Here is a 27,215-nt window from a genome sequence, read left to right on the forward strand (position 1 = left end):
TATAGATATCTGAGTAATAATTTGAATATTTTATCACGGTACTATAAGTAACTGAGATTATTATTTTTTCAATATATGATCGAATTTACCTAATACACTGGTTAATTCATCTAATTCACTTTATTATATTGTATGAATTTTTAACTTTTCAGGATTGAGATGCGATATATATATATATATATATATATATATATTTTAACTTTTTAAGTTGGACTGATAGGATTAACTCATATGAGATATTATTATTTGAAAAACAAATAGATCATGTTAACATATGTCAATAATATCCATATGGGGCTATTAGTGTAGCCCTATATAAATTTCTTATCTGATTTTAAGATAGATAAAATTTTTTTTATAAATATATCATAGTTGAGAATTAAATCATGAATATCTAAATGAATTGACATCCTTCCACGACATATTCCTACGACAAAGATTGCTTACTTTGATTTGCCCCGTTAAGTAGAGCAAATTAGATCATCCTCCAATCACAAAAAAATATATGTCAACCCATTTAAACTTGTGAAATTGCATATTCATTTTTACAAAATCTAAAATCACATATATCCACAAACACAAAGATAAAGAGCTTTAAAGGACAAGCTTTTAAGCATAAAGATCAATTAATTCCCTCAAGACTTCTCAACCAAAATCGTCAACACTTTACAACTCATCTTCAAATTATCCGGACTTTATCCACAAACATATCCAGATATATCCATCAGAAACAACATTAATGAAAACCACAAGCCAAAAAGAAGAAGCATTCAATGAAATCTCATTCAACTTCTACCTTTTGTTTCACCCAACCTCATTCAACTTTTCATGATCTTGATATCAATCTGCGGCCTTCGCTTTCAGCATTCAATACGCGAGGAAAGTCAGGAAAAGCCTCTGATCTTGCCCACAAACATGGAAATGGCAATGAGAACAAATGGAAGTGGAAGCCATTGAGGATCAAGCCACAATAACTTCACAGTTTGCATGCGTTCCTCTTTGCTGCTGAGGAAAGTTGCTTTCCAGTTAGCAACATGTCATTTTCAGAAGAAAAAAAGAACATATCATTTTCAGATACTTCATTTGAAAAGGTTTTAAGGACAGGCTCTGTGCTTCGACTCACTTGTTATATTAGAGCCTCATAATTGTGATCATTTAGCAGCAAGCAGAAACAGGATTAACAGACGGAATCTTCAGTATTAAGGGATTAATAGAGGGTGGCCATGTTGTGCAGAGCATGTGGCAATAAATACTCAATTGAAATTAGATCAAAATAATTGATCTGGTCTGAAAACTGTAGAGATGGCGCGCTGAGCACGGTGGATCGGTGGTTGACTGAGAGAAGACTTCCTTACTCCACGGAGAGGTTCCCTTTTGATCCTGCGCACACAAAGACGAGCCAACAAAGCGTCAGTGCCTAAAAACCAGGGGAGAATCCCTGACAAAGGCTCTCCGACGCTCAAGTACTCAGTACCAGTCCGGACGGGGTGGATGAAAAACAACAGTAAAGAATGTGCGTGAGAGAATAAACTTCAGCTGTTCAGAGAACATATCTTGCGCACAGAGAGGACGTTATATACCACCTCTCATAACTTCCGTAATCATGAGGTGACTAGTGATGTTAGAGTTTGTTGGGATATTGGAGAGTGTATAACCTAGATAATGTGCCATAATTGTCCAAGAAATCTTCCATTTACCCATATATATAACTCTTTTGTCATTTATAGCTTATGTCATTGTTGAGGTCATTAAAAGAATATGCTGTTATAAGTGGTCAGCTGACGAGAGACATAATAATTCTTGAAGAAGGTTCCAGCAGAATATTGGTGGTTGTTATTCTGACAAGTTGTTAAGATTCTCTGCTCATATTATTGACTGGCTATATCTTGGTCAGCCTATAAGGTCGGTCGTCTCTATTAAGCTGCTCAGTTATGTCTGTATAGTCTGCTCAGTTATGTATTTTGTTGCGTATATCTCGGTCGTCCTATAAAATCAGTCGCCTTTATATCTATCCTTATATCACTACTCAATTACATTCTGTATAATATTGGGGACTCGTTCAGAAAATAATATGATGCCTTAAGTGCCCTAGGGCCCGGTCAACCTTTTGGTTGGCTGGGCATGCAGAGAGATTTATGAGAATTGGGGAAGCTGTCCCTATTTATGATTGGTCAATTATGATATGGGTCGGACATCTTTTCAGTCGGGCATGCTATCTTTTTAGTTCAAGAGTAAAGCATTAAACCCCTTATGTTCGATCGGTGTAAGGGTCGGTCAGCTTTCTCTCGCCTGGCTTGCAACCAGGTCGGGCTGGACCTGAAAAGCCTTAGCGTTGGGCACACAATCAAGCCAGGTGGGGGAATGCTCTCTTCCCTTGACTTTGATCGCCACATCGCCTTGATCTTGACTACCACATCATCTTCTGGGTTCGCTTGTTACAACCCGTTTCAGTAATGTTATTCAAAGCCAAACCTAATCTGAATATGATACAATAACTAATATAATTTATATGAACCTAATATGCATATGATCCTGTCTGAAAGCTAGAGAGTTGACGCGTTGGGCAAGTGGTTGCAAGGTTGACTGAACGAAGACTTTAGATTGAAGCAGGGACTGTGAACGAGGTCGAAAATCCTTCCTTCACACACTCGAGAGAGTAGACAAATGTCAGTGCCAAAAATTAGGGAAGAGGTCCTTGCCGAAGGCCCTCCGATGCTCAAGTTAGTGTAATGCCCCGAGCGGAAAATTAAACAGTAGATGCGTAACAGAGTGTGTAGTAAAAATATATTTTCCAACGTACCTTGCCATCGAAGAGGGCCCCCTTTATATATTACCTTTAATAACCTCCATAATCATTAGGTGACAGAGAATGTCGAGTGTTAGAAGCTATCAAGTAAGGGAATATGTATTCTGGGAGGCATATTGTCATTGTCCAAGGAATCTTTCATTACCCGTGTGCACTCTTTTTGTAATTTACGTCATTAATGAGGCAATTGAAGAAATATATTGTCATAAAGTGTCAGCTAATGAAAAACGTAGAGTCACCTTTGAGGAATATTCTATTGAATGCTCATGTAATAACAAAAGAATATTCTTTGACAAGCGATGATTATTCTCTAACAGACCGTTGAAATTCTTTGGCAATGTGGTCCCCTGAAGATATCATGACCAGATATTTATCCGACCGAGTATAGGGCATTCAACCCTTAAGACGACCGCTCGGATATACGTTGTGTAATGCTAAAGATCTGATTATGAAGTAATGGGAAGTCGAGTCCCCTAAGTCCGGACGGTTCTTAAGATCGACCGGTCATATACATGGATACTTATTTCTTAAGAATGGGGAGCTGAGCCCCGAGAGGTCCGACTGGAACTTTCCGTCGATTGTCCTTGTACTGGGAGGTTTGTCCCTGAAGTGATATCTAAACTCTGGAAATTCGGTCGGGTTTCTTCTGAGATTTGCTTTGTATGTTTACGGAGCGAAGATAAGGATACTGAGCTTATAACTCTAGTCAGTTGTATATCAGGCTGTCCACATACAGAAGGACGGGAGAATGAACAGTGAAGGTTCATATGTTTAACCGATTATCAGATCAACCCACTGTATACTAGGGACCCAGAGCATGACTAGGTCCTCGGGTCCTGTTCGAATATTATTCCCGAGTGGCCTTGTGGTCAGTCGAGACTCTCTTGAATGGAGGGGTGATGGCTGATCGGGTATATATTGGGTGTCTTACTATAGGCGGGAAGCACCAGACTCCTTTGGTCTGACCGACCTCTTGGCCGACTGTCCTTGTACGGAGGCCTTAGCACGGGGCGAGGAACCAAGCTTTGTTGTGAGTGACCCCTGATTGTCACGTTCTCTTGACTTTGAATGTCACGTCATACCTAGGTCCGTTCGTAACAACCCGTATCAACATACACGGTTTTTGGATGTCAGTTGCCATCCCTACCTACCTAGTGTGTTAGTATGGATGCTTTGAACTCTGAAGTAAACAGGTGCTAACTTTATTAAACTAGGAAAACACCAACAAACCTTACTCAGGATAGAATCGAAATGCACGTCATGAATTGACAAGCAATTCAATTCAGGAGAGTCTTGCAAGGTTAAAATTACCTTCATGTAGCAAACCCCCTCCAAGAAAACAGTCTCAAAGTAATGTTTGCAAGGAAGGTTTTGAATGAAACTTTGAAGTTGTACAAGAACTAACATCATTCAACTAGAAAAGAGCTAACAGACCTCACTCTATATAGAATCCAAATTAACGTCATGCATTGACAAGCTAGCCAATTCAGGTCAATCTTGCAATGTTAAAATTACCTTTATTTTCAAAATCCTCTAAGAAAGCATTGTTCTAAGAGCAGTGTTAGTTGGGATAGTTTAGGGTCTTTAGACTCTTATCATAACTAGCATTCTTCAACAAGAAAGCGCTAAGAATTCCTGTCATGAATTTGACATGCAAACCAATTCAATTGAGTCTTGCCATGTTAAACTTCCCACCCCACTGAATAGGAAGCAAATAGCTGTCCTCCGGCAAACAGAGGTCACAAATTGGCATCAGTTGTCCATTATACATTCGAAATGCAAAAATAACTTATCACTTGATGCTTAAGATCAACTAAGAATGTTGAGAGATCGAATGACATACAAACAACTCGAAGAATGCAGTAAAAACCAAAGCTTTATTGAGTTTCATAGTTCTTCCATCATTAAAAACTATATAACTTCTAACAATAAGAAACCTTAAATGATATTACAGACTGATTTTTAAAAATTATACTAATAAACCATTACAAGCATTATCCTGTGAAGCTGATGCTTATAACTCGGGTCATGCTTTAGCGTGGAGATCAGCCGATCCAACATGATCGCCACGGACATGGATGTCCTCATCAGCAATGAACTTGCCCCAGAACCAGTGGGCCTTCCACACCGAGATCATCTCTTCGATGGGGACATTCTTGGTCTCGGGAAGGAAGAGGGCGATGAAGATGGTCATGATAAGCACCCATCCAGCAAAGAAGTAGAAGAGGCCAAACTTCATGTGGCAGAGCATTGTGAGAAATACTTGAGCTATGATGAAGGTGAAGAACATGTTGACGGAAACATTGATACTCTGCCCGGCCGACCTGATCTCCAGAGGAAATATCTCACTGGGTACCAACCAACCAAGGGGACCCCATGACCATGCAAATCCAGCAACATAGACACATATAAAGAACAACACTACATAACCATAGCCCTTTGGAATCTGCCCCTGGCCACTGGTACCAAATTTGATCGCAATCAAGGTTCCCACAATTGCCTGCATCAAAGAGTTTAAGGACAACCAATGATTCCATTATTGCTGTTTGGTATTACTTTAAAACAACCATATATTAAGCGATTGAAGTTAAGTTCGTAGGTAGGGATCGATGTCATGGATAAATTTGACAAAGATAAAAATCTTACCTGAGTGGATGGATCAAGATTCAAGTTGAAATACAATGGAAGTGTGAACAACTAAAGAAACAAAGATGGTTATACCTGAGAAATAAGCATCTGAGTTCCGCCTTGCAAGAACAGCTTCCTTCTGCCGAGCTTGTCAACGGTGAAGATGGAGACAAAGGTGGCGACGACGTTGACCACGCCAGTGATAACAGCGGACATGAGGGAAGCATCGTCTCCGAATCCAATGGTCTTAAAGAGCACAGGAGCGTAGAACATGATAACGTTGATACCAGTGAGCTGCTGGAAAAACGGGATGAGGATGGTCATGGTAAGCTGCGGGCGGTACTTGCGCTTGAGAATGTTCTTCCAGGGGTGCTTCACCATCTTCGACTCCTCGCTGGCGGTAACCAGATCACTGAACTCCTCGTAAACATCGTCAGTGCCACGAACGCGACGGAGCATCTCCTTGGCGGCCTCAGGGTGACCACGCTCGATGAGGGAGTTGGGGGTGTCGGGGAGGAAGAGAGACCCGATCGTGATGATAGATGCAGGGACGGCGGCAAGGGCGAGGCTGACACGCCATCCCCAGCCGCCCTCAATCTTAGCGGTGCCGTAATTGATGACGTTGGCGGCAAAGATGCCGATCGTGATCATGAGCTGGAATCCGATGTTGAGCATTCCACGGAGGCGCGCCGGTGCCATCTCCGAAAGGTACAGTGGAACAGACTGCCATTTACACAAAGAAAACATAAAAGATGATCGCAATTTATTATAGCAACCAAGAATCAAAAGAATATAAAAGGCAACTTTTTTCATAATCTTTGTCATGAAGAAAATTAAATTACTAAATAGAAATTGGATGGATAATATTCCTGATACGGCATGAAAAGTAACAAAAAAAAAATTGCAATGTTTAGGAAATTTATTTGTTATTCCAAAAACAATTTAATCGATTGCAACCTGATTGGCGAAGCCGATACCGATGCCGAGGAAGATTCGGCCGAAGATGAGCATTGAAACGTTTATGGCAGCGCCATTGAGGGCAGAGCCGATGAGGAAAATAAGCCCTCCGCCGAGCATCGACCATTTTCGACCGAATACCCTAGTCACCACCGAGGCGAAGAAGGAGGACACCAGCGCCGCCAGGTACAGCGACGACGTGAAGATGGTCAGCAACGGGCTATCGAACGTGCAGTACTGGTTCGTGCTCTTGTTCGCCTTCTCCTTGCTGAGCACTTCCGGGAAGAACTTCGTCAGAAACGAGTCCATCGACGTCACTCCGCCTACATCCAAAAACCAAATCCCTCAATCAGATCCAGACAAAAAAAAACTCAATAGGCAACAAAATCACACAAATCGAAGGATTCACGTCACCAGAGATGCCGATGTCGTATCCGAAGATGAGACCTCCAGTAGCGGCGACGACGCAGGTCAATAGAACGAAAAGCGTGAGCTTCCCAGGGTATTCCTTCCCTTCCCCGCCAGCAACGACCGCCCCGCCCGCCATTGTTACCTCAGATCGAACTCCACCAACTAACCTAATCCCTAAAACCCTGAAACAGAGAGAACGCAGAGAAAGCGATGAGGAAGCGAGGAAGAAGAGAGCGATGAGCAATGCAAGAGCGAGGAGACAACGCAGACAGAGGAGCTCTTTATATAGCAAAAGGGCGGAAAACACGATACGGGTTTCTACCTGATATATCGGCTTTCAAGCGTTTCGGGTTTCGGCGCTACCGCGAACCGACACATACCGCGGGATCTATATTAAGAATGAAATCAAATTTACGATTCCATGCATGTTTCTCAGAGATTAATTTCCAAAACTGCAAGTTAAAAAAGTCAATTAATCCAAAATAATAATTATTCTTCTTCAAATCAAAGATACTTTACTATTTAAAACCGACAATTAAGGTCCAATCGGACCCTTAAGTCGGGACATGGTTTGACTAATTATCTAAATTTCAAACAACGGCTCTTTTGGAAATTTATTTCACGCACTAAGCTTCAATTATTTATCAGATAAGGTAATTCTCTTTATATTAGCGTTGAAATTGAAAAAAATTTATAGATTCTAAAATTGTTTTTAGTGCTTTGTAATTTTGGAAATTAAATAATTGGGTGGGGGAATAGTGGATAAGGATAAATTTATGAGGTGGGCTTTTATATATAAGGAAATAAATTTGAATCCTAAAATAATTCCTAACTTTATCCTTGGTCAATAAAAGCATAGAGCTTTCCAAAAAACGTCCCTAATTTTCATCTTTAATAGGAGATTAAAATGGGTAATTAATAACTTATTGCTATTTATTCTTCTCTATTCTAAAAGGCACACATATTTCCATTTTTTTAATATATATAGGGGACAAGTATATGAACGGATAAGACTTACTTAAAAAGTATGAGTCTTTATCTCCCTCTTTGCAAGCTCAGGCTCAAGCAAAGTTGTGAGCAAGTAGATAGATTTAGTGGTCGATCGGCAAGCAAGTAGGGCGAAAGAGGCTCGAGATGCTTGTGAGCAAAGAAGACGAAGAGTGGGACAATGATAGTTTTTTTTTTTTTTTTTTTTTTTTTCATTTTTTTTAATTTCTTGCCTCTCCTTTTTATGGGAGAGTAAACAATGTGTTCAAATGAATAAAGTTTGTTCAAATTATAAATTCAGAAAATTCTCATAGAAATGCAATTTGAGGTCAAATTTGCAGTTTTCATCCAAATCAATTTGCCCAGATAGATAAGCCTTTGATCACTCCCCTCAGCTTTATTTAGCTAGATTAACCCTTACTTCTACTAATTGAACTGACTAAATCAATTAAATCCACTTGGCCTTCTCAGCCTAAAGTAAGCTGTAAGATGGCCAGTTATGGCGGAGCAAGTTGATCCGTGATCCATTAAAAATCATCATCTAGCAGGGTAGGATGAACTACCAATCATTCTAATAGACCGGGAAATCTTTAACTCAGCATAATCCAAGATGGAGTGTGAATTAAACGACTAGCTAATAAAAAGAAAAAAAATTCAATAGTTAATTTAATTTAATCATTTCATAAATAAATAATTCTAAAAAAAATCTTCAATAAAATTTTTAATTCTTAATTTCAGACTTATATATATTAGCCTGAATAATTGACCTAAAAAAATTCACAAATTTCAATATATAATCTACAGTTAAATTTTGATTTTTTTTTTTTTCAACAGACGGACCAATCTGAGCCCGCTAGGGCCCGTTCGCTTAGACCTGAATCGGTATACATTGATAATTGATTTGTTTAGGTCCGTATTTAAATAAATTAATAAAATTTTAATTTAACTTATTTAAATTATTCCACCCAATCAAATCTCTGATATCCCTTCGGCCCAACTCAGCATTTGTCTCGATTTATTTACTTAGTCCGGTCGATCAAACTAAATCACCTAATCCAATCAATCTGCTCAGCTCGGCTAACTCAACCATACTCCATTGGACTGACTAACCTTTCTAATGTGACTCCTAACTTGACTAAATTGGTTAAATAGTTTGGTCTAATTAGGCCCTAACTCATGGTTCGATTAATGGGTAACCTCAATTGCCCTCACACAATACTACAATGATAGGACGTCAATAGTAGAATGATAGGACGCCTTCTCATCTGAAGAGGGGGTTAATTTGAGTAGTGTGAGACAAAATTACTATCATAGGGTAATGATTTAGAATTAAAAAAAAAAAAAAAAAAATCCTCTCCGCACTAGATAACTATAACTTCTTAATTTATCTCTTCATAAATGGTTATGAGATCGAGTGTATAAGACTGTTGGGATGACAAATTACATCTTTTTGCTACCAATGATAGGGGGCCTTCTCAATTTTTCAAATATCTCATAATCAGTGATAGTTTCAACAAATTTAATGGATATAATTTTTTTTAATAAATCGTCAACTTAAGAACGTTGAACTGGATCGTTCGTTATGAATTTTTTTTTAATTTTATTTTGATGAAATGAAAATATTTTACTGGACTGAACTAGTCATCTCAGAATTAATTGACATAAATTAAATATTTAATATCAACTAAAAACACGAAAACTCAATCTGATAGGCCCGACTAACCAAATAAATTGAGCCGTCTTCCTAAATATCTGACAAAAGATGATTTTATTCGTCCCAAATAATCTTATGTCATCCGCTTATGAAGTTATGGGCCGAGCTATACCCGTGGGGAACAAAGTGAAGGGAGAAAATAACTCACTCTATGCAAATTAAATTTTCTCAAAAATTTATATTAAAAAAAAAAGAAACTTCGTGTTGAAACAAACAATCTGTTGACGTTGAATTTCGTTCCGAAGAATATTTATAGCTTCAAGCAATAAGGTAGCGCTGAATATTTACTATAATACTTTCTATAAATAACCCTCACCATGTTTTTATCATCATATCCATATCAACAAAAAAGATATATTTTATTTTTTATTTTGTTCAAATATTAGAATTTCTAAATTCTTATTATTTTACTGCATGGTTATTAATATCATTGAGTTGTCTAATAAAATAATAATGCAGTAAATAATTTATATAATCATCGGTCTACTTTTCATAAAAAAAAGGAACATTGCATATTATTTAATTGGGGTAAGGTGAAAATTTTAAAAACGCTAGGAGTAATTTGGAGGCGGAATTATGTGCAATTTAAGAATTATAAGGGTACTCATGTTAAATACAAGGATGCTATAGCCTATATGAAAAATAAAAGGATGTAATTTTTAGTTTAATTAATTCTAATTCTAATTAAGCCTGATAATTTTCAGTAATTAAAGAGTTAGACATTGTTTACTACAAAGGATGAAAAAATCTTTAAAATGTTAAGAATATTTTTAAAAAGATGGAAAATACAGGGGGTGAAAGGCAATTTTCTCCAACCAAACTAGGTTTATTTACAGCCTCCGCTCACCGAATTCACGTAGTATTTTACGTTACATGTCTCAATCCACATCTCCCTCTTCCTGCGCCTCCTCGATCGCTCCCGCGTCTACCCTTCGATCGAAGTCGCCCACTCTCTCCTTCGCCGCTCTACTGGCTTCCGATTCGAGGAGTCGTGGCTCCGGATTGCGAGCTCAAGAGTAGGGTTTGGGATTTTCAATCTACATGCCCATTTCCTCGTCTCCATGTCTGCGCCTGTTTCTAATTCGGCGTCCGCGGCGGCGCCACCAGCGACCAAGATCTGCTTCAACTCCCAGTGCAAGGAAATCGTAGCGGATCACCAGCCGCCGAGGAAGAAGGGGTGGCGCCTCCGCTCCGGAGAGATCGCGGAGCTTTGCGGCCGCTGCTCGTACTGCCCTTCCCTTCTCTCTTGCTTGGTTCCCCAATCCTTAAGCTTCCTTGCACTAGTTTACCCCATTTTTTTATTAAAAAAAGTATTGTCTCCGTGTTAGCATAAATGGGTCGTTTTTTCATTCGAATTTGGGCGTTGAGGTGATCGGATTTGGTTTTACAGCGAGCGATTGAGGCAGCTTCTGTTGTTCTCTCTAACGAATCTTCTATCCTTCCGTTCGGTCTATGTGATTCACGCTTGCTGAATGTGAGTTCTACTACTGCGACCGTGCGAATTACATGTTTGACTTTATTTTTTTAAATGCTTTTTTTTATGTTTAATACCGCATGAATTATCGTGGATAAAGATCTAAACGGATGCCTTTTTCTTCTTGGGATGAGTCATACATGATGTATATATATATATAGAAAAGAGTTCAATGTTTCTAATTTACTCTCCGATTAATTCGCCCCCGTATATTGAATCATATCTATTTGCTACTGTAGAAGTGCATTTGAGCAAGGTACTTTCTGCGAGACGTTTCATTCTGGTGTTACTGGTTGGAGAAACTGTGAGACATGCCGCAAGGTTAGAGAGGAACTCTGTTTTGATTCTAACTAGTTTTATTACCATGCTACTCATCTGTTCACATGAATGCAAAATCGCCCTTTGTGGCTGTGTTGTATACCTTATTAATTGTCCTATTTGCAGCGGTTGCATTGCGGGTGTATAGTGTCAGCTCAAACTTATATTTATCTTGACGCTGGAGGAGTTGAGTGCATTGCATGCGCCAGTAAATCTCTTCCAAAGGTGAGCGGCAGAACTCACCCTCACTCTGTCAATGTCATGCAATACTTTCTCAGTTTGACCATCCTATTCTTCGACTAACAGCAGTATTAAATTAGTTGAGTGCATGACAGCATATCGTGGATTTAAACCTTCTTAGTCTTTATCTACAAATTATATTGTTTGGAACTTTTGTTGGTATAATTTTTTATTAGACATTATAATGGTATAGGAGCATGTAACGAAATTGAGAATTAGTGCGATTAACTGGGACACTCTGTAATGGTGTAATTGCTTCTGTCTGTTTTCACTTTAAAAGTGTAAGCCTTGAGATATATTTGTTAATTTGGTTAAATTGGTGTCATGTGATTCTATTCTATGTGCAGGTTAGGATTTCATTCAGTTGTATTTAACTGAACCAAATTTGAGCTATTAACACTGTACTTTTATTTATTTATATTATGCTGATGTTTGTTCTAATTCCCTACCATGATAGCTGCAAATATCGGTATCCATTAACAATTGTTTTAGATACATCACACTTTTGTCCACCTATTTGACTCCTTGATTTTCTTGCTACTAATATGTTTCTAGACACCAAATCAAATGTCTTCTCCTTCTATGCTTATGCAACATGTATCTGAAAGGAGAGATTCATCTGCTAAACCCTGGAAATCGGTTACCACTCCATTTTCTGGGCAATGGCGTCAAGCTCCACATATGTGGAATATGACAAATATGCAGTCTGATTTGCAACAAAGACTATCATATGAGTTTGACAGGCCTTGTAGCATTGAAAGGTTGACACCAGGGAGGCGACACTATATATCAGCACATGAAAAAAACTTTGAGCCTGAGAGAGTAATTTCTGGCAGCGTTAACAACATTTCACAAGATAGATACGCTCATGGGAACACAGGTTTGTACTCATTTCCTTCTTACAGCAAATACTAGAGTAAGCAATCTTAATATTTGTCAAACTCATGTCTTCTTGTAGGAGAAAATGATCCAAATTCTACAAGGAAACTGGTATCTATGGACCCTTCAACCAGTTCTGGATTTAAAATTGAAACAAAACCAAACCCATCTTCCAATTTGCATCCACTACCAATCAATTTGCAAACATCACCTGTCGCAAAAGAAGACTCATCTCTTGTTGTTGGACTACCTGTTCCCTTTTCATCATCACATGGAGCAAAAGGTCCAATTACTCTTCCAGCAAATCAGCCACTAACTCAAGTAACTTCTCCATTATCAAGCCAGCTGTGCCCTCCGCATATCACTGAAGCTGGATTGCAAGTTCAAATGCGCAATGGAAGAACTAAAGGTGATGCCTTTCCACGAACACAATTACTTCCTCGATATTGGCCTACGATAACAGATCAAGATCTACAACAAATATCTGGAAGGTATCCTTCCATTTCTTTTATTCTTTGTTTGAAAGTTTTGGTTGCATTGTTCTTCTTACCTCGATTTTCCCATTTATGACGTTCCTCCCTTCCCATAACTTTTACTGGAAGTATTACTTGACTATTGCAAGTTCACAAACCACCATCACTCCCTTGTTTGAGAAGATGCTAACTGCTAGTGATGTTGCCCGGATTGGACGGCTTGTGTTACCCAAGAAATGTGCAGAGGTGACTCCTTCAGCTTTTAAATATTTAGTTTAGAAACTTCTGCAACACTATCCCTAAATTTTATGAATTAAGTATTCCTCCTTGTACTTCTAAAGTTAATATTTGGCAAGAATGATTGATTTTTAAATGAAGGGTGAGATTGATTAAATCTGATAAGGATAGAGGAATGTGATTCTCACCAAGTGATTAAATTATCTATCCATATTGTTCACATGTTATCCACCTATTAATTGTCTTGGGATTGGATTATGTATATCCGAGTTACTGATCCATCAAATAGTTTGATTTACAAATTGTGCTCCATTGCTCTTTTGAAGTTAAGTGATTATACATTTTGAGGAACTTTTGGATGATAGTAATTCTATGCCGGCTTCAACTTTGCATGGATTATACTGCATCTCTAGTCAACTCGTTGAGACTTACTACCTTGGTACTTGCAACTTAAATGCATTTGTAAAAAATGTTTCTTGTATGTCAACTATTTCATTCACATGAAGATTCTCATTTAGAGTACTATTTATATGTCTATCGTTCTGTGAGAGTCTTCTTATGGGTGATGTTTTTGCACAGGTATACTTCCCTACAATTTCTCAGCCTGAAGGACTTCCATTAAAAGTTCAGGATACAAGTGGAAGGAATTGGACATTCCAATTTCGATTTTGGCCTAACAACAACAGCAGGATGTATGTATTGGAAGGGGTTACTCCGTGTATTCAGGCAATGCAACTGCAAGCAGGTGACACAGGTATTGTTCAAGCTAAATTGCATGTTGACCAATCTTTTCTTTGCAAAACTTGCTAATAGATGTTTCCAAAAACTCTTCTCGATAATCAGTGTCATTCTTTAAAATCAATGGATATACATATTTCTTTATTTGTCCTTTCCATTTGCCACGGGAATTTAATTCATTAGTTTAATTAACAGCTTTTACCACTAGTCATAAACAATTCTGACAGAGATATCAAGTAACAATTTGGAAGTTGTTTCTCTAAATGGTTTTAGTTTTTAGTTATATTGTTATTTTGCACTTCTAATATGAAGGCTGTGCTGGTTATACATACAAGTGTAATTTTACAATTACATGTAGGGACATCTTTTCTGTGCGTTTGAAACTAAATGTGTTTCTGCAGTTACATTTAGTAGGATAGATCCAGAAGGAAAGCTTGTCATGGGATTTAGAAAGGCTTCTAGCAACTCTAATGAACAGGTTGGTTAGTCAAATATTGTCATTTCTTAAACATATTTGCTTGGCAAGGATTATCTAGGTTACAAAATGGAGAAATCCTGTGTTCTTGATGTATAAATATGTATAGAAATTACCGATGTCTTCTATGCTCATAGAACCTTTCATTTAAATGTTTTGTCAATGCCTCAATTTGAATGATTTACATCTTGAAATCTTAATTCAGACTTTGTAAACTGCAGGATCCTAAAACACACAATTCTGGCAATGATTTGTCATCACCACCAGAAGGTAATGAGAAAAATGTTGTTTTCCCTCTAGATGTTTTTCAAATATAAAGTATCATATGATTGTTCGATTTGGTCAATGCAACAGATCAGTCTACCTGGCCTATACAAAAGGATGTGTCTATTTCCAGGTCACTTCCTGTTCCTAGCAAAAGGAAAGCCAAAACACTTGGCTCAAAGAATAAACGCCTTAGAATCGAAAATGAGGAATCCATGGATTTGAAACTAACATGGGAAGAGGCTCAAAAATTGCTCCATCCACCTCCAAATTCTTCTCCTAGCATTGTTGTTATTGAAGGCCATGAGTTCGAGGAATATGAGGTGAACAACTTAACGTATCCACCATGTTATAATTGCAATGCTGATATTTAACTTTTAAATCCTGTCATGAGGTTCACCATATTAGATTTTGAGGTTTTTATTCCCTGTCCCATTCTTTGGCTTCCTTGTTCATTTTACACGTTTAGTCATTTGTAACAATTTTTCCGTATGTCCACATTTATAATAGTCATGTAGTGAGTATCCATTGGGTGCATCTTTACCTGCTTAAGTGAGCCATTATCCAATCAGTGAAGTTTGTGTTCTTTAGCACTGTTTTGACGTGGCTCAAGTGCTACAGAATACAGATAGTTTTAGTTAGATCACATGGATATTTCTCTTTTCCTAATTAATTCACCTTCTATCCAGTAAAACATAACTAACCTAGTCCAATCATTAAGTGCCTGGCTCTGTCAGTTATGTCAGACATCTAACAGTCCGAGAAACAATATTATTAGATACATAAATGACCAATAAATGACCAATAAGTAATAAAACAGTAGAGCATTTATCAAAATACAATTAAACTAACCTAGTTTTCCCTCTTTCAGTTTCATCATTCACTCCTCCATTATACTAACTATGAGACTGAATTTAGCTTTTAATTTGCTATTTCAAAGGGGCTACTTTAATTACTCTCTTTCAGTGTTCGTTCTGATGCTTTTATTCATGACCTATTATATTATTTTCTGAAGCATTTTTGTTCCTTTTTATATGTTGTATCCTTTCCTTGATTTGATGGTATGAACATGTACTTAGACGATCAATAAATGCTCCAGTTAGGCGATGTGAAACTATGATAAATATGCACATCAAACAAGGAAGAGGAAGAAAAAAAAAAACTTAGTTAAGAACAATAACACTAGATAAAATTTATTTAAGTATAGATGATGATATAGTAGGGGATAGAGCCTAATGACATAGAAGAATCTATATAGCCGAGCACACATAGTGGGATAAGATTTGGTTGTTATATCTTTTCCTTGTTTTGAGTTTTGGTATTTCATCACATTATATACTGTTGGCAATGTGAAATTATGATAAATACACATATCAAACCATGAAAAGGAAGAGCAACAATAAAACAAGATAAAATTTATTTAAGTACAGATGATGATATAGTAGGGGATAGAACCCAATGACATAAAAAGATTCATCTAGCTGACCCCACCTAGTGGGATAAGGTTTGGTTGGTGTTGTTATATCCTTTCCTTGTTTTGAGTTTTGGTATATCATCACCTATTCAGTATGCAATTCCATCTTCATGCTTTGCAGATGTACTAATTCTTGTGCAGGGCAAAATAAAAACTCAATTCTTTGGCAATTATAGCAATTATTTTTTGGTTTAAACTCATTGTGCAATTTCTGCTATAGCTTGATTACATTTACACTGATTTAATCTTAATACAGTACATTAACTAATTTATTAGCTCAACCTTCCATCGCATTTCTTTTCGAAGATAGTTCTGACAAATGTAAAGCATTTTGTTTTTCCCCTCTTTTTAAGACCGCACTCCGCTTTTGTCGTGCTGAACTTAGACCTTCTTTAAACTTTTTGTCCTTGTTTACTATTTTGCATGAAACTATTTTTTTTTTGTCTTGGACAGGAAGCACCTATACTCGGGAAGATGCCATACTTGACCTCAAATCAAGCTGGGTATTCTTTCTAGCACATTTTCCTCATTTTATACATAATGGTCATAAGTGGCTTTTAACATACCCTCAAACTGAGTGAATATGTTATAAGTTCAAAGTTTGTTGAAAAATAGTCTATATAAGAACTGAAACCCACTTGATGAATTGCTAATTGATTATTTGGATTAACAAAAGCCATGCAAATATGTTTGTCCCAAGCTTTTAAGAAATTGCCAACTCATGGGAAGCGGCGACCTAGTAGTTTAGTTCTCCGATTGAGTATTTGAATTGACAAAAGATCTGTAAACAAACTTGTTCAACAGTGGCTGATACTAGCACTTTGTTCAAACCTAATCTGCTATTGCCAGAACAAATAGCAGATATTATATGGATCGGTTTGAAATTTGTCATTAGAATTCATGTTCCAGAATTTGTCTAAGCATAATTAATTAGCAACGTACTTTTGTTGATTCACCAGAAGGTTATGCACGTCAACTATTGTTCAATCCTCTTTAATTCATAACTTATATCTTCCAATGTGTGCAGGTCAGCTTGCATTGCTGCTCAAGAATCAGGTGCGTCAAAATAATAATATCTTTTTCGACAGGAAGGTTGCACCTTCCAATTTGTCATCGTTAGATTTTTCATGCACATTAAAGAATATATTCTACTAATTATTGTTAAGGTGTGTTTTGGTGCTGAGGTATGTAAGGCTAATTCTGTTTAACATTTCTATAAGATAGTTCAATGTGTAGCAGGTGGTTCCAAGAGGGGCAAGGCAAAGGCACAGAAGGACAATGTCGAAGTGTCTGATCGTCTTGCTGCACTTGCGAGTCTTGCTATTGGCGAAAACCTTCCAGCATCCCAACCAACGACTAAGCATCCTCGGCACAAGCCTGGCTGTTCATGCATTGTTTGTATACAGCCTCCTAGCGGTAAGGGCCCCAAGCACAAGCCAGAGTGCAATTGCAACGTCTGCCTCACCGTGAGACGCAGGTTCAAAACGCTGCGCGAGAAGCGTCAGTCTGAAAAGGAACTTGAGATTTCAGAGAAGCAACCACCATCAACCATCCCACCATCCAATGTTTTACCAGAAGCAAGGACTAATGATCCACGATCAACTGGTGCAAACCCAAGTGATGAGATTCCCTCTCTGAAAGGAACCACAAATGTCGATACAGAAACATCCGCATCGCCACCTCTCAAGATCGCCCAGATTGACTTGAACATCCAGCCGGAGCGGGAGGAAGAACCATCAACACTACAGCAAACTGTGACACTGGTACCCTACTGAGACTTACGGGAAGTAACATGGTGGTGAGACGATGCCAAACCAAAGTGAGATTGCCATAGCCAAGTAGGCAATTTCATGGTCAACATCAACCTCTCACAGTTTGCTTGCTGGTTTGCAAACTGATGTGCAGTGCTCAGGCAAGTTACATTAACGTATACATCAACCTCCTTTATTTAGTCTTTTTTCTTACATAACTAATTGGAAGGAGCTTCATACTGTTTTGTCCCGTGTAATCGTTAGCGAGTGTGGGAAGGTCCTTTCGTTTTAGTTTTTTTTCCGCGGTTGGATGTTTTGGAGGAAAAATTTCGTTAACTCCCTAGTCATTTCACAGTCGGCTATAAGATAATTTCGTGACTTCTTTCGCATATGCAAAGAGTGATGAAGTCAGCGTAATCTATGATGCGACACTTTCATTTTAGTTTTTCCAGCCTTTTTCTTGTTATTTGGTTGTGATTTCTACTGCAGAAGGAAATGAGATGAGGCCCATATAAGAAGAATAAAAGTTTTCTTATTATTTTTTTCAAAAAAAAAATCATATTAAATTCTTTAGAACATCAAAAGAAAGCATCCAAGCAAGTTAAAAAAAAAAACTTGTCTATATAATTTTATATATTCACAATATAATTCGATTAGTTGTATTATTCACAAATAAAATAATCAAGCACAGCCGCGATTGATCATGTCAACGTACTGCTGCATCGATCGCTGGTGCTGAAGCCGCATCTCGTCGTTGAACTTCTTGATGAACGCCTCCACCCGCCGGTTGAGCTCCTCCTTCTCCAGCCACGAATCCCTCCGCAGCTCGGTCGCCGCCTGCAGAGATTTTATCTCCGACGACGCCTTCTCGGTCGTCGCCGCCTGCACGTTGTCGTCGTCGCGGGCGGTCCTCCGTGATCCGCCGCGGCCCTCCATGATCGCCAGCCAAATCGACTCCAGAGAGTCCGCCGGCGGCAGCCTCGGCTTCCGTCTCTTCCTCCGCGCCGCCTTATCTGTACACTAGATAATTACGTACGATTGTGCCGCTGATGGGTGTTGGAAAAGAAAAATAATAAATAATGAATTACAAATGTTGGATTTGGATTTGCCGTTCCTCAGGTAGCCGAACGGGATCACAACCGGCAACTCCTCCGGCGATCCCATCGGCAACCTCTCCTCCTCCACCGAGTCCGCGTCCTTCCCCGCCCACGCGACCTCCTTCATCTCCTCCCCGCTCCACTCCACCGCCGCCCACCACGCATGCTCTGTCCCAGAATCCGATTTAAGGCTTGGGTCCGTCTCCACCAGTTCCGCCTCCTCCGAAAGCTCCTCCGGCGATCCCGTCGGCAGCTCCGTCAACCCGCTCAATCTCTCCGCCTCCCACGCGACCTCCTTCATCTCCTCCCCGCTCCACTCCGCCGCCCCCCGCGCGTGCTCTGTCCCAAAATCCGCCGCAGGATCCGACGGCAGCCGCATGAACAAGTCCAACGCCGCGATGGACAGGATGATGGCGTTGAGAAGGACGTAGATGTAGGGCGGCGTGAACCAGCCGGCCAGCCGTTCACCCACCTCGGTCGCCATCAGTCGTCGTCGTATGGAAGACAGTCCTCCATCTCCAAGTTGCACCGCTGCCGTCGCCACCACGGCGGCTGAGGCGGCCAGCGCCACCTTGAGACGCAGCATATCCACTCTCTAATCAATATCTAGATTATTTAATTCTTAATTACGACTCCTCCTCTTACTCTACTCTATTTAATTTATAGGTGGCAACACACGAGAATTGAAGAAGATTAAATAATGGATAGTAATCTCAGATTGATTTGAATCCATTAAGATTTACCATATCTGATATTATAATCACACGAATCACTAGCAAAATATAATATTTCCAAATTATTGTTATTATTATTATGTTCTTTCTTTCTTCATCCTTCCTCACTCTGTTTCTATCAGGAACTTGGCCATGCAGCGTAGGTGACGCCATGATCACCGTTGGCCACCTTTCGTCGCCGCCGTCGTTATCTGATGGATATTAATATTTATCTTCGTCGTTGCCGACTAACACTCTTTGTTTTTATACTTGCTTTCTACAATTAATTGAAGTAATTAATCGCAACTAATAAAAATAGGTCAAAAATAAACTATACAACAGAATAATTATATTTTGTTGATTTACAATTTCTTTTTTTCTTTTTCGATATTAGGTCCCTGGTTCGCCTACTAAAATATTTGTCAGTAATTTATCGATTTATAATTCATTTAGTTTCATGTTGCATTATTTATAATTTTAGTAAATTATACGCTAAATTAGTCCCATCCAAAATAAGGAAATTAGATTTTAAGGTATGAATAGTAATTTAACTTATTTAAATTTATTATCCTTTTATTCTCATGCTACATTTTAAATTTTAGGAAATAAATTTAAAAACAACCCAAATTATTAGAATTATCAAAATAAATTTTTAATTAAAAAAAAATCAAACTTACACTAATATATTTCTCATTCTCAAAATACGATAAAAGTATTTTATATTAAAAAAATAAAATACCATACATAATTAGTATTTTATATTAAAAAATCTTTATCAATTTGATTTAAAAAATAAACTTAATCAAAATCACTTTAACATATCAAAATCACATTAACACTATTATAGCAACTATTTTTTTAAAAAAATAATCGTTGAAATGATTTTGATCAAGTGATAAAAGAAATTTATAAAAAGCTTTATATATAATTTTTTTAACTAAATAAAAATAATTATTTTAACACACCGCATATTATAAAATAATGTTGGAATAAAAATAATTTCAGAATGAGAAACATGCTGAAATGCTATTTTATATTATTAAAAACGAGGTGTATGGTTCATAATGTAATTGTGATTAGTCATAATTTGGTAAAAACGAGGTGTATGGTTCATAATGTAATTGTGATTAGTCGTAATTTGGTTATGATTCCTTCTTAGGATCATTTCTCATTTAGGTTATAATTTAGATTAGGATGGACGGTTAGAGATCGCTCGAAGGTCACTCCCGCTCGATGCCTTGCAGCCCGACCATCCGCCCATCACGGACAACCTTCGGACAACTTTAAGCTATCAATATCAATTCAAATTATAATCTGAATAGAAAAATAAATCTAAAATAAAATTATAATTAATTATGACGGAATCATTATCACAATCCAACTACAATAATATGAATCATCCTCTCTCTAGTCCAAAAATCCTCTCTCAAGATTTTATCATGTGGCTTTCGAAATTTATAATTTCAAAAATATTTAAAACCACGTAGGCCTCCTCTTTTTCCGACACGGCATTCATCAACTAAACCACGAACGTTTGACGTGTGAAGACTAAACAAGAAGAAGAATAAAAGTCAATGCAGTAAACGCGTTGAATACGTTACAGATTTGCATGGCTTGGCGGTCATAAATTCGACGTCAACTATATTTAGATTACATGCAGGAACCGACCGACCGACCCTAATTTAATTTTGCATTTCTTTATTTGTTCATTTGTAGTAGACACAACAAGACAAAATTAGCATTAAATTTCCTCTAATAATAGTTCAAAAGGAATAAAATAGCCATCCCTGCAAACCAAACGCACCATTATTCCTCTATAACTAATTAAGTCTCTCAATCTACATGTGAATTAAGCTGCTAAAAGAACAAAATTTTTATAGACCACACAATAAAAACTTCTATTTACAGGATTTGAAGTAAACAGACATTGATGTTCATTTGTGATCTTTGTTACTTACCCACTGATCTACAATTGTTTTCGATACAATCTATATGAGGATCTGAAAGATTCATTGTCATGGATACTATTTTGACTGTTAGTTGTCGTCCTCCGGTTTGGATGGGAATCGCGAGAGCACTGCATCAAAAAAAACAGAAAAAAAAATTGTTGGATGTTGTAAATAATAAGATTATGATGCGTAAAGAAAGAACTTTGTCAAACTAGAGGAAGCGATTCGTTAACTTGATACGCTCAATTGAATGGTCAAATGATCTAGTTGGAAGGACTTTAATTAGTCTCTAGCAGGAAGGATGCAAGATCTAACATACAGTTTATTTTTATGCAATGGTAAAAATTTTCCCGTATGACCTCGATATCATGGATTTGACACCAAACTTGTAGGTAAACTAATATCAATAACATGTGACAAAAAACTTCCAGGTAAACCAATACGTCTATGAAAACAATTCATGAACTAACGCATATAAGATTGTTTCAGTGAGATACTGCATTGACAATTACTTTGAATGTAAGAGAGAAACAAAACAGGAAAGGGACATCTCAAGTTTAAGCATCTCGTCTTTATCTTGTAAAATGTATCTCGTAAATCTCTCCGGAAATAATAAATACAAAATGTCTAAAATCCTTACAGAAATATCAAGCCAAGTGACTTTGATAACTATAAAAAAAACATGAAACATTTCATTCAAATTATAAGATATTTGGTACTCAAGCTTGCTGCAATCAAAGCGATAGAAGTGCAAAATATCAGTTTGGAGCAGGTCTCATGCATGTTACACGAAACCTTAAAACATATCCAAACATGAAAAAAAAAATCTATTGCGAAGTTAGTGCTTTCACTTAGCGACCATGTTCTCAAAACCTTAGGAATGTGAGAAAGAATTCAGCCATTATAAACTAATAGACTTCTTACCATTTTAATCTTGTTTGAGAAACACATCAGTCAATGTCTTTAACATCTGCTTCTATGTCAACAACCACGGTAGAAGAGGTCTTACCTGCAGTTGTTAAAAATTCTAATGGTAATATTACAATTTCAGCAAATGTTCTTTGAACAAAGGAACTCTACAAAACAGCTCACTAGCCAAAGCGATATAAACATCAGAAAGTAATCCGACATAATAAACAGTCGGTACAAAACAAACTGCAGCTATGAAACATTAACTACCTTTCTCCTTTCGGGGTGAGAATCCATTGAAGGCTTGTCTATAACCTGTCGAACGGTCAGACGTGAATCCTGAAGGCTCTCTTATAAATATGTCACCCTGAACTGCAATCACAGATATCAGAGAAAAAGCTTGTCTTAGCTTTCCTAAATCATGCACAAAGATACTTCAATGGACGACCAGTAGACAAAACTCACTTTATTCATCTAAAGAAACCATAAAATTAACAATCAATGGCTAATTCATATTTTCATCCAGGAAAAACTTTCACAAGGATTCTGACTATACTCCCTACAAGTGCTTCCAATTATTAATTTTAAAAGCCATAATTTCTAAATCTTGCAATTCTACCCAATTATTCAGGTTATGAGGATATTTTTAAATCCTGCAATTGTCACCAATTATTAATGTTACAAGATAATTGACTGTAATTGTTTCTGTAATAACTGATGCAATTGGGTAGTATACAAATGTGGGTGACTGATGGATGGCTAGCATATGACCTAAACAGCTACACCATATTTGAAACTAGAAGTTCATGTATGGTACTTAAGTTACATAATCTATAAGTGACTCTCCTCGGTCATGAGCAACATATGAACCCAGCTGGCAGAAAAATCATAGCTGAGTAGAGCCGATAAAACACATGTCATAAGGTCAAAAAATAAACATCACATTAGTAGATAGGAAGAAAACTAACAAGAAAATATATGATTTGCAATTTAAAAGGCATTCTAAAGGGATGTCTTTTCTAGTTACGTGCAAAAACTAGATTTGTTGAATAACTAGCTCAAGGCAGAAAAGAGAAAACAGAATCTATGTCATGATAGAAAAATCAATCACACGAATAAGGCTTTAAAATCAAGATAGTAAAGTACCAGAGAATGGTTGACTACAAAATGGGCACAGTTGTGGGCCATCTTTAGTAGCCGACCTAGAAGAAAACACATTGTACTTAATTTAGCCACTATGTCAGATTAATGACAAAGTAGAGAACCATGGGTCCATCGGCATGCTTACTTCAGAATCTGAAATTCATTTCCACAGTTGGGACACTGCATGTGGAAGTGGAAAGATGTAAATCAACTTCCGGACAGACTTCAAAAAATTGAACTATGGAGTGTTTAAAAAAAGTCAAAGCTTAAAAGCTTAAACTCTACAAAGGGAAAAAGATAGAAGTCCTACATGTTGACACCTTAATAAATCACTAATAGTTTCAGTGTTCAAGCTATTCAAAACAACTTTACAAGTAATTGAATGCATACACATATTATGAATATATATGACAATTTAGTGACCGAATGACATTTTTTTATTTATCTAATATATCAGGCAGGTAACAGAGTGGAGAGTTTTACAAAGACTTTTAGTTAACTGAATATACTCACATTGCTCTGAACTATGTTGCGTCCAGCGAACCAGAGGAAAGCGGCCAAACCTATGATAGGTAACAAAACTGCAAGAAGCTGTTGGCATGAACCAATTCAGTCATACATTCAGAAACTTGAAATCAGATATAAAAGATTCACCAGATAAAATGAAGAGACAAGTAAAATGTCATAGGTCTTCATTGAAATTAGTCTTCCTGGTAAGCTTTATAAAGCATGTTTTTAACCGGTCCAATATACAAATAAAAGGGGGGGAGGGGAAATGATTGAATGCCCTGCTAAACATCTCTAGGTAGAAGGTAGGTTTGCTAGAGTATCAAATAACAAGCAACTTCATTTAGGTATCATATCCCAGCAGTTAGTTTGATAAAAAGTCATGTCTCGCTATCTTATCCAAAATTTTCAATAAATCTGTGTCCGAGAAGACTCAAAGTTCCCCAGCTTTTACAAGCATGTACAAGAAACACATCATCTCAGAACATAATAACAAACTTAGATTAAGGTACCACTTTTTAAATCCAGGAATCTCTGGATCACATTTTATTATCAATTATCCAAAAATCTGAGTCACTGGTTACAACACTGGTTAGAAATAAAGTTCATCTATTCTTACTCATTTTTCATCAAGGAAACTTCTTAACTTGACAATCACATTACCTATCAAACTATGTTCACCAAAAGAAACCCAAAAATGAGAACTAAAGATTTTCCACACTGAATGTAGATAAGATGATAGTTGTTGTACTTAATTGGAGGTCAACTTTTTGCTGAGAATAAACGAGAGGAGTATCTAATGCTAGAGTAAGTTGATTGCCAGTATCTTACTTATTTCCTATCTCCTAATACAAAATTTTCCTATCTCAATCTACAGTTGCTTGCATAGAGATCAATGGAAGAATAAAATTCATGTAATCGACACTTAACTCACTCCATAGTCAAGATGAATAGTTCTTTTTTCTGGATGATAAAATCAGTCATGAATATAGTAGATACAGAGTGCCAAATTGGATTAAATATCAATACAACTACATGATAGGGAAACTAATAGAACAAGAACCAGATGAAACCCTAGTCACCCAGAAAAGGAGAAGGTACTTACCCAGATGGAAACGATAGCATCCAAGATCCAACCAAGCCGCCCAGTCACGGTAAGGTATGTCAGCCCAATAGCCAAAACCAGATTGCCCAACACCCTTGTGGTGGAGCTCCTGTCCCATCCACCGCCGCCGCCGCCGCCGTCGTTGAAACCGAAACCCTGGTTAGCTCTAAAGAAGCGCCCTTTACTCACCAAGCTCAAATCTTTCAAGTACCCTCCAGAAAATGGAAACTCCTGCCGCTTATGCTTCACGAAGCGCGCATTCCTACGCAGATAAATACTCTTCTGCTTCCGCAGCGAGCAAACGACAGGGCGCTGGAGAAACCTTGGTGAAAACCGGCATCTTTGGAAGCGAAGACCGTGAGCGGAGCTCCTGGAAATTGGGGGAGAAAGGGGGGAGCCTAGAAGAAAGGCCATGGTTGACAGATCATTCGTAAGCAAGTGGGGAGGAAGAAGGATCGAAGGTAAATGGATAGGATCGGACTAATCTTGTTCGGTCTCTGTCGACGAGGCTCACCAGAGAACTGGATTACAACCAAATCGGACGGTTGAAAAGCGACCTTCTTCAAAGATAAAGCTGAGGAGATAGAAACGGTTTTCAAATTCCAGCGAATAATTTTTTGTTTATGAAGAAAATTATGAAAAAATCTTGAAAAATTAAAATCTTTTTGATCGCCATTAACTAGGCGACTAAACCATGAATCAATCCCTATTTTCTTTTTCTCAAATTAAAGCAGTTCGTGATTGATTCTTCAATTCCCACAGAAAACAGAGCACGAATCATTCAATCGTATGCCACCGGGGCAAAGATGCAGCGACTGCAATCGGCGGCCACCAGCGACGAAGTCCGGTACTCGTCCTCGCCGCCCACCATCGGCATCGGCACTCCCACTTTCGCCGTGCTCCTGAAGTCCGGCCGGTACGTCCGCCCCAGCACCCCTTCGACCTCCGGTGACAGCCCGTAGAAACTAAACTGCACCTCGAGGTGCGCGAAGCAGTCGCCGGAGGGTATCCCGTACCCGTGCACCTTATCGTCCTCCGCGGTAACCGGAACAACGTTCACCATCACCTCCGCCACCTCGCCGACCGCCACCGCGACGCTGTTCCGGCTCCCGGTCCTCTCCACCGTTAGCGTCCCGTCGGGCGACCTCCACGTGGAGAGGTGGCCTACGGGGAGGTGGAAGGGCTCGCCGTCGAGGGCGAAGGCGAGGTGGTCAACGTCATCGGTCCAGTGAGCGGCTGGCGTGGCTGAGATGGTGAGTGCGTGACGGCCGTGCAGGAGGCCGAGGGCGTGGATCCAGGTGAAATCGCGGGGGCGGCCGGCAGGACGGAGGCCGACGAAGCGAGCGTTGATGTGGAGGTGGATTTCGGAGACGAGGGCGAAGTTGTGATCTTTCTCGCCGTGGAAGAAGAAGACGGCGCCGTCACGGCCGACGAAGCGAGGGTCGTAGCAACCGGAGCCAACGCCGTTGCAGTTCGGCTTGCGCCCTGAAAATTATTATTTAACTATTAATTCGCTCTTTTTTTTTAAAAAATAAATAGGGAAAAAATTGCCCTTCATTTCAAAATAACCTCAATTTTTTTATAAAAAAAATCAAGATGCCTACTCAATTGTTCTTATAATTTTCACGTGAATTTACAAAAAAACAAAATCATTTAGAATTCCTCACCAACCTCGGCAAGTAGTTTCGCATTTGGGAGAATTGCAGTCCAAGAAACAAGCTCTAGCTCTGGGATCCTCTGGCCTCACTTCCGGGCACTCCCTCGGACAAGAGATCAGCCGGAGGAAGCAAGGACTCGCTCTGTTTCTGCACGTTAATCGACTGATCTCTCCCGAAACCTCAGCAACTTCCGCGCCATAAACATTATTCAAAATTAAACATAGCAGCAGCAATGACGACAACAACAACTCCTTGCATGACCCAGTTTTGTTCATCATCATCATCTTCTCACACTTGTGTGTTCGATA

The 27,215-nt window shown here is 38.4% G+C and overlaps 5 protein-coding genes across 5 annotated transcripts; 1 reads left to right on the plus strand and 4 right to left on the minus strand.

Annotated features, from left to right (window-relative positions):
• Positions 1-4,664: 4,664 nt before the first annotated feature.
• Positions 4,665-7,038, minus strand: LOC122022284 (sugar transport protein MST3-like). The gene is made up of 4 exons (XM_042580243.1): positions 6,806-7,038; positions 6,392-6,714; positions 5,528-6,157; positions 4,665-5,306 (listed from the first exon to the last, which is right to left on the minus strand). Exons 1-4 carry the CDS (start codon positions 6,936-6,938, stop codon positions 4,833-4,835), a joined length of 1,560 nt encoding a protein of 519 aa, XP_042436177.1. The 5' UTR covers positions 6,939-7,038; the 3' UTR covers positions 4,665-4,832.
• A 3,327-nt stretch (positions 7,039-10,365) lies between these two features.
• Positions 10,366-18,287, plus strand: LOC122023478 (B3 domain-containing protein Os07g0563300-like). Its single transcript, XM_042581600.1, has 13 exons — positions 10,366-10,728; positions 11,217-11,298; positions 11,422-11,520; positions 12,091-12,415; positions 12,494-12,905; positions 13,037-13,133; positions 13,704-13,878; positions 14,264-14,340; positions 14,559-14,607; positions 14,692-14,924; positions 16,529-16,578; positions 17,103-17,131; positions 17,312-18,287. The coding sequence occupies exons 1-13, from the start codon at positions 10,565-10,567 to the stop codon at positions 17,848-17,850; spliced, it is 2,331 nt and encodes a 776-aa protein (XP_042437534.1). The 5' UTR covers positions 10,366-10,564; the 3' UTR covers positions 17,851-18,287.
• Positions 18,288-18,450: 163 nt separating this feature from the next.
• On the minus strand, positions 18,451-19,004 carry LOC122022615. The gene has a single exon (XM_042580648.1). It carries the CDS (start codon positions 18,760-18,762, stop codon positions 18,508-18,510), a length of 255 nt encoding a protein of 84 aa, XP_042436582.1. The 5' UTR covers positions 18,763-19,004; the 3' UTR covers positions 18,451-18,507.
• Positions 19,005-21,485: 2,481 nt separating this feature from the next.
• Positions 21,486-25,777, minus strand: LOC122025513. The gene is made up of 7 exons (XM_042584325.1): positions 25,250-25,777; positions 24,151-24,228; positions 23,783-23,817; positions 23,641-23,696; positions 22,765-22,866; positions 22,510-22,594; positions 21,486-21,713 (listed from the first exon to the last, which is right to left on the minus strand). The coding sequence occupies exons 1-6, from the start codon at positions 25,661-25,663 to the stop codon at positions 22,536-22,538; spliced, it is 744 nt and encodes a 247-aa protein (XP_042440259.1). The 5' UTR covers positions 25,664-25,777; the 3' UTR covers positions 21,486-21,713; positions 22,510-22,535.
• Positions 25,778-25,821: 44 nt separating this feature from the next.
• LOC122022838 lies at positions 25,822-27,191 on the minus strand. The gene is made up of 2 exons (XM_042580952.1): positions 26,921-27,191; positions 25,822-26,734 (listed from the first exon to the last, which is right to left on the minus strand). Exons 1-2 carry the CDS (start codon positions 27,189-27,191, stop codon positions 26,031-26,033), a joined length of 975 nt encoding a protein of 324 aa, XP_042436886.1. The 3' UTR covers positions 25,822-26,030.
• Positions 27,192-27,215: the final 24 nt, after the last annotated feature.

Source organism: Zingiber officinale, chromosome 9B, assembly GCF_018446385.1.
Source record: "Zingiber officinale cultivar Zhangliang chromosome 9B, Zo_v1.1, whole genome shotgun sequence".
Lineage (NCBI taxonomy): Eukaryota > Viridiplantae > Streptophyta > Magnoliopsida > Zingiberales > Zingiberaceae > Zingiber > Zingiber officinale.

Excerpts from the sequence above, each read along its gene's own strand:
- LOC122022284 (XM_042580243.1), bottom strand. The coding sequence starts at position 6,938 with ATGGCGGGCGGGGCGGTCGTTGCTGGCGGGGAAGGGAAGGAATACCCT. Across the intron at positions 6,715-6,805 it reads ATACGACATCGGCATCTCTG|GCGGAGTGACGTCGATGGAC; the intron begins GTGACGTGAATC and ends TTTTGGATGTAG. Across the intron at positions 5,307-5,527 it reads CTCAGATGCTTATTTCTCAG|GCAATTGTGGGAACCTTGAT; the intron begins GTATAACCATCT and ends TCTTTGATGCAG.
- LOC122023478 (XM_042581600.1), top strand. The coding sequence starts at position 10,565 with ATGTCTGCGCCTGTTTCTAATTCGGCGTCCGCGGCGGCGCCACCAGCG. Across the intron at positions 12,906-13,036 it reads CTACAACAAATATCTGGAAG|TTCACAAACCACCATCACTC; the intron begins GTATCCTTCCAT and ends GACTATTGCAAG. Across the intron at positions 13,879-14,263 it reads ACTGCAAGCAGGTGACACAG|TTACATTTAGTAGGATAGAT; the intron begins GTATTGTTCAAG and ends GTGTTTCTGCAG.
- LOC122022615 (XM_042580648.1), bottom strand. The coding sequence starts at position 18,762 with ATGGAGGGCCGCGGCGGATCACGGAGGACCGCCCGCGACGACGACAAC.
- LOC122025513 (XM_042584325.1), bottom strand. The coding sequence starts at position 25,663 with ATGGCCTTTCTTCTAGGCTCCCCCCTTTCTCCCCCAATTTCCAGGAGC. Across the intron at positions 24,229-25,249 it reads ATGCTATCGTTTCCATCTGG|CTTCTTGCAGTTTTGTTACC; the intron begins GTAAGTACCTTC and ends TCATGCCAACAG. Across the intron at positions 22,867-23,640 it reads TTGTAGTCAACCATTCTCTG|TTCAGGGTGACATATTTATA; the intron begins GTACTTTACTAT and ends CTGTGATTGCAG.
- LOC122022838 (XM_042580952.1), bottom strand. The coding sequence starts at position 27,191 with ATGATGATGATGAACAAAACTGGGTCATGCAAGGAGTTGTTGTTGTCG. Across the intron at positions 26,735-26,920 it reads ATGCGAAACTACTTGCCGAG|GGCGCAAGCCGAACTGCAAC; the intron begins GTTGGTGAGGAA and ends AATAATTTTCAG.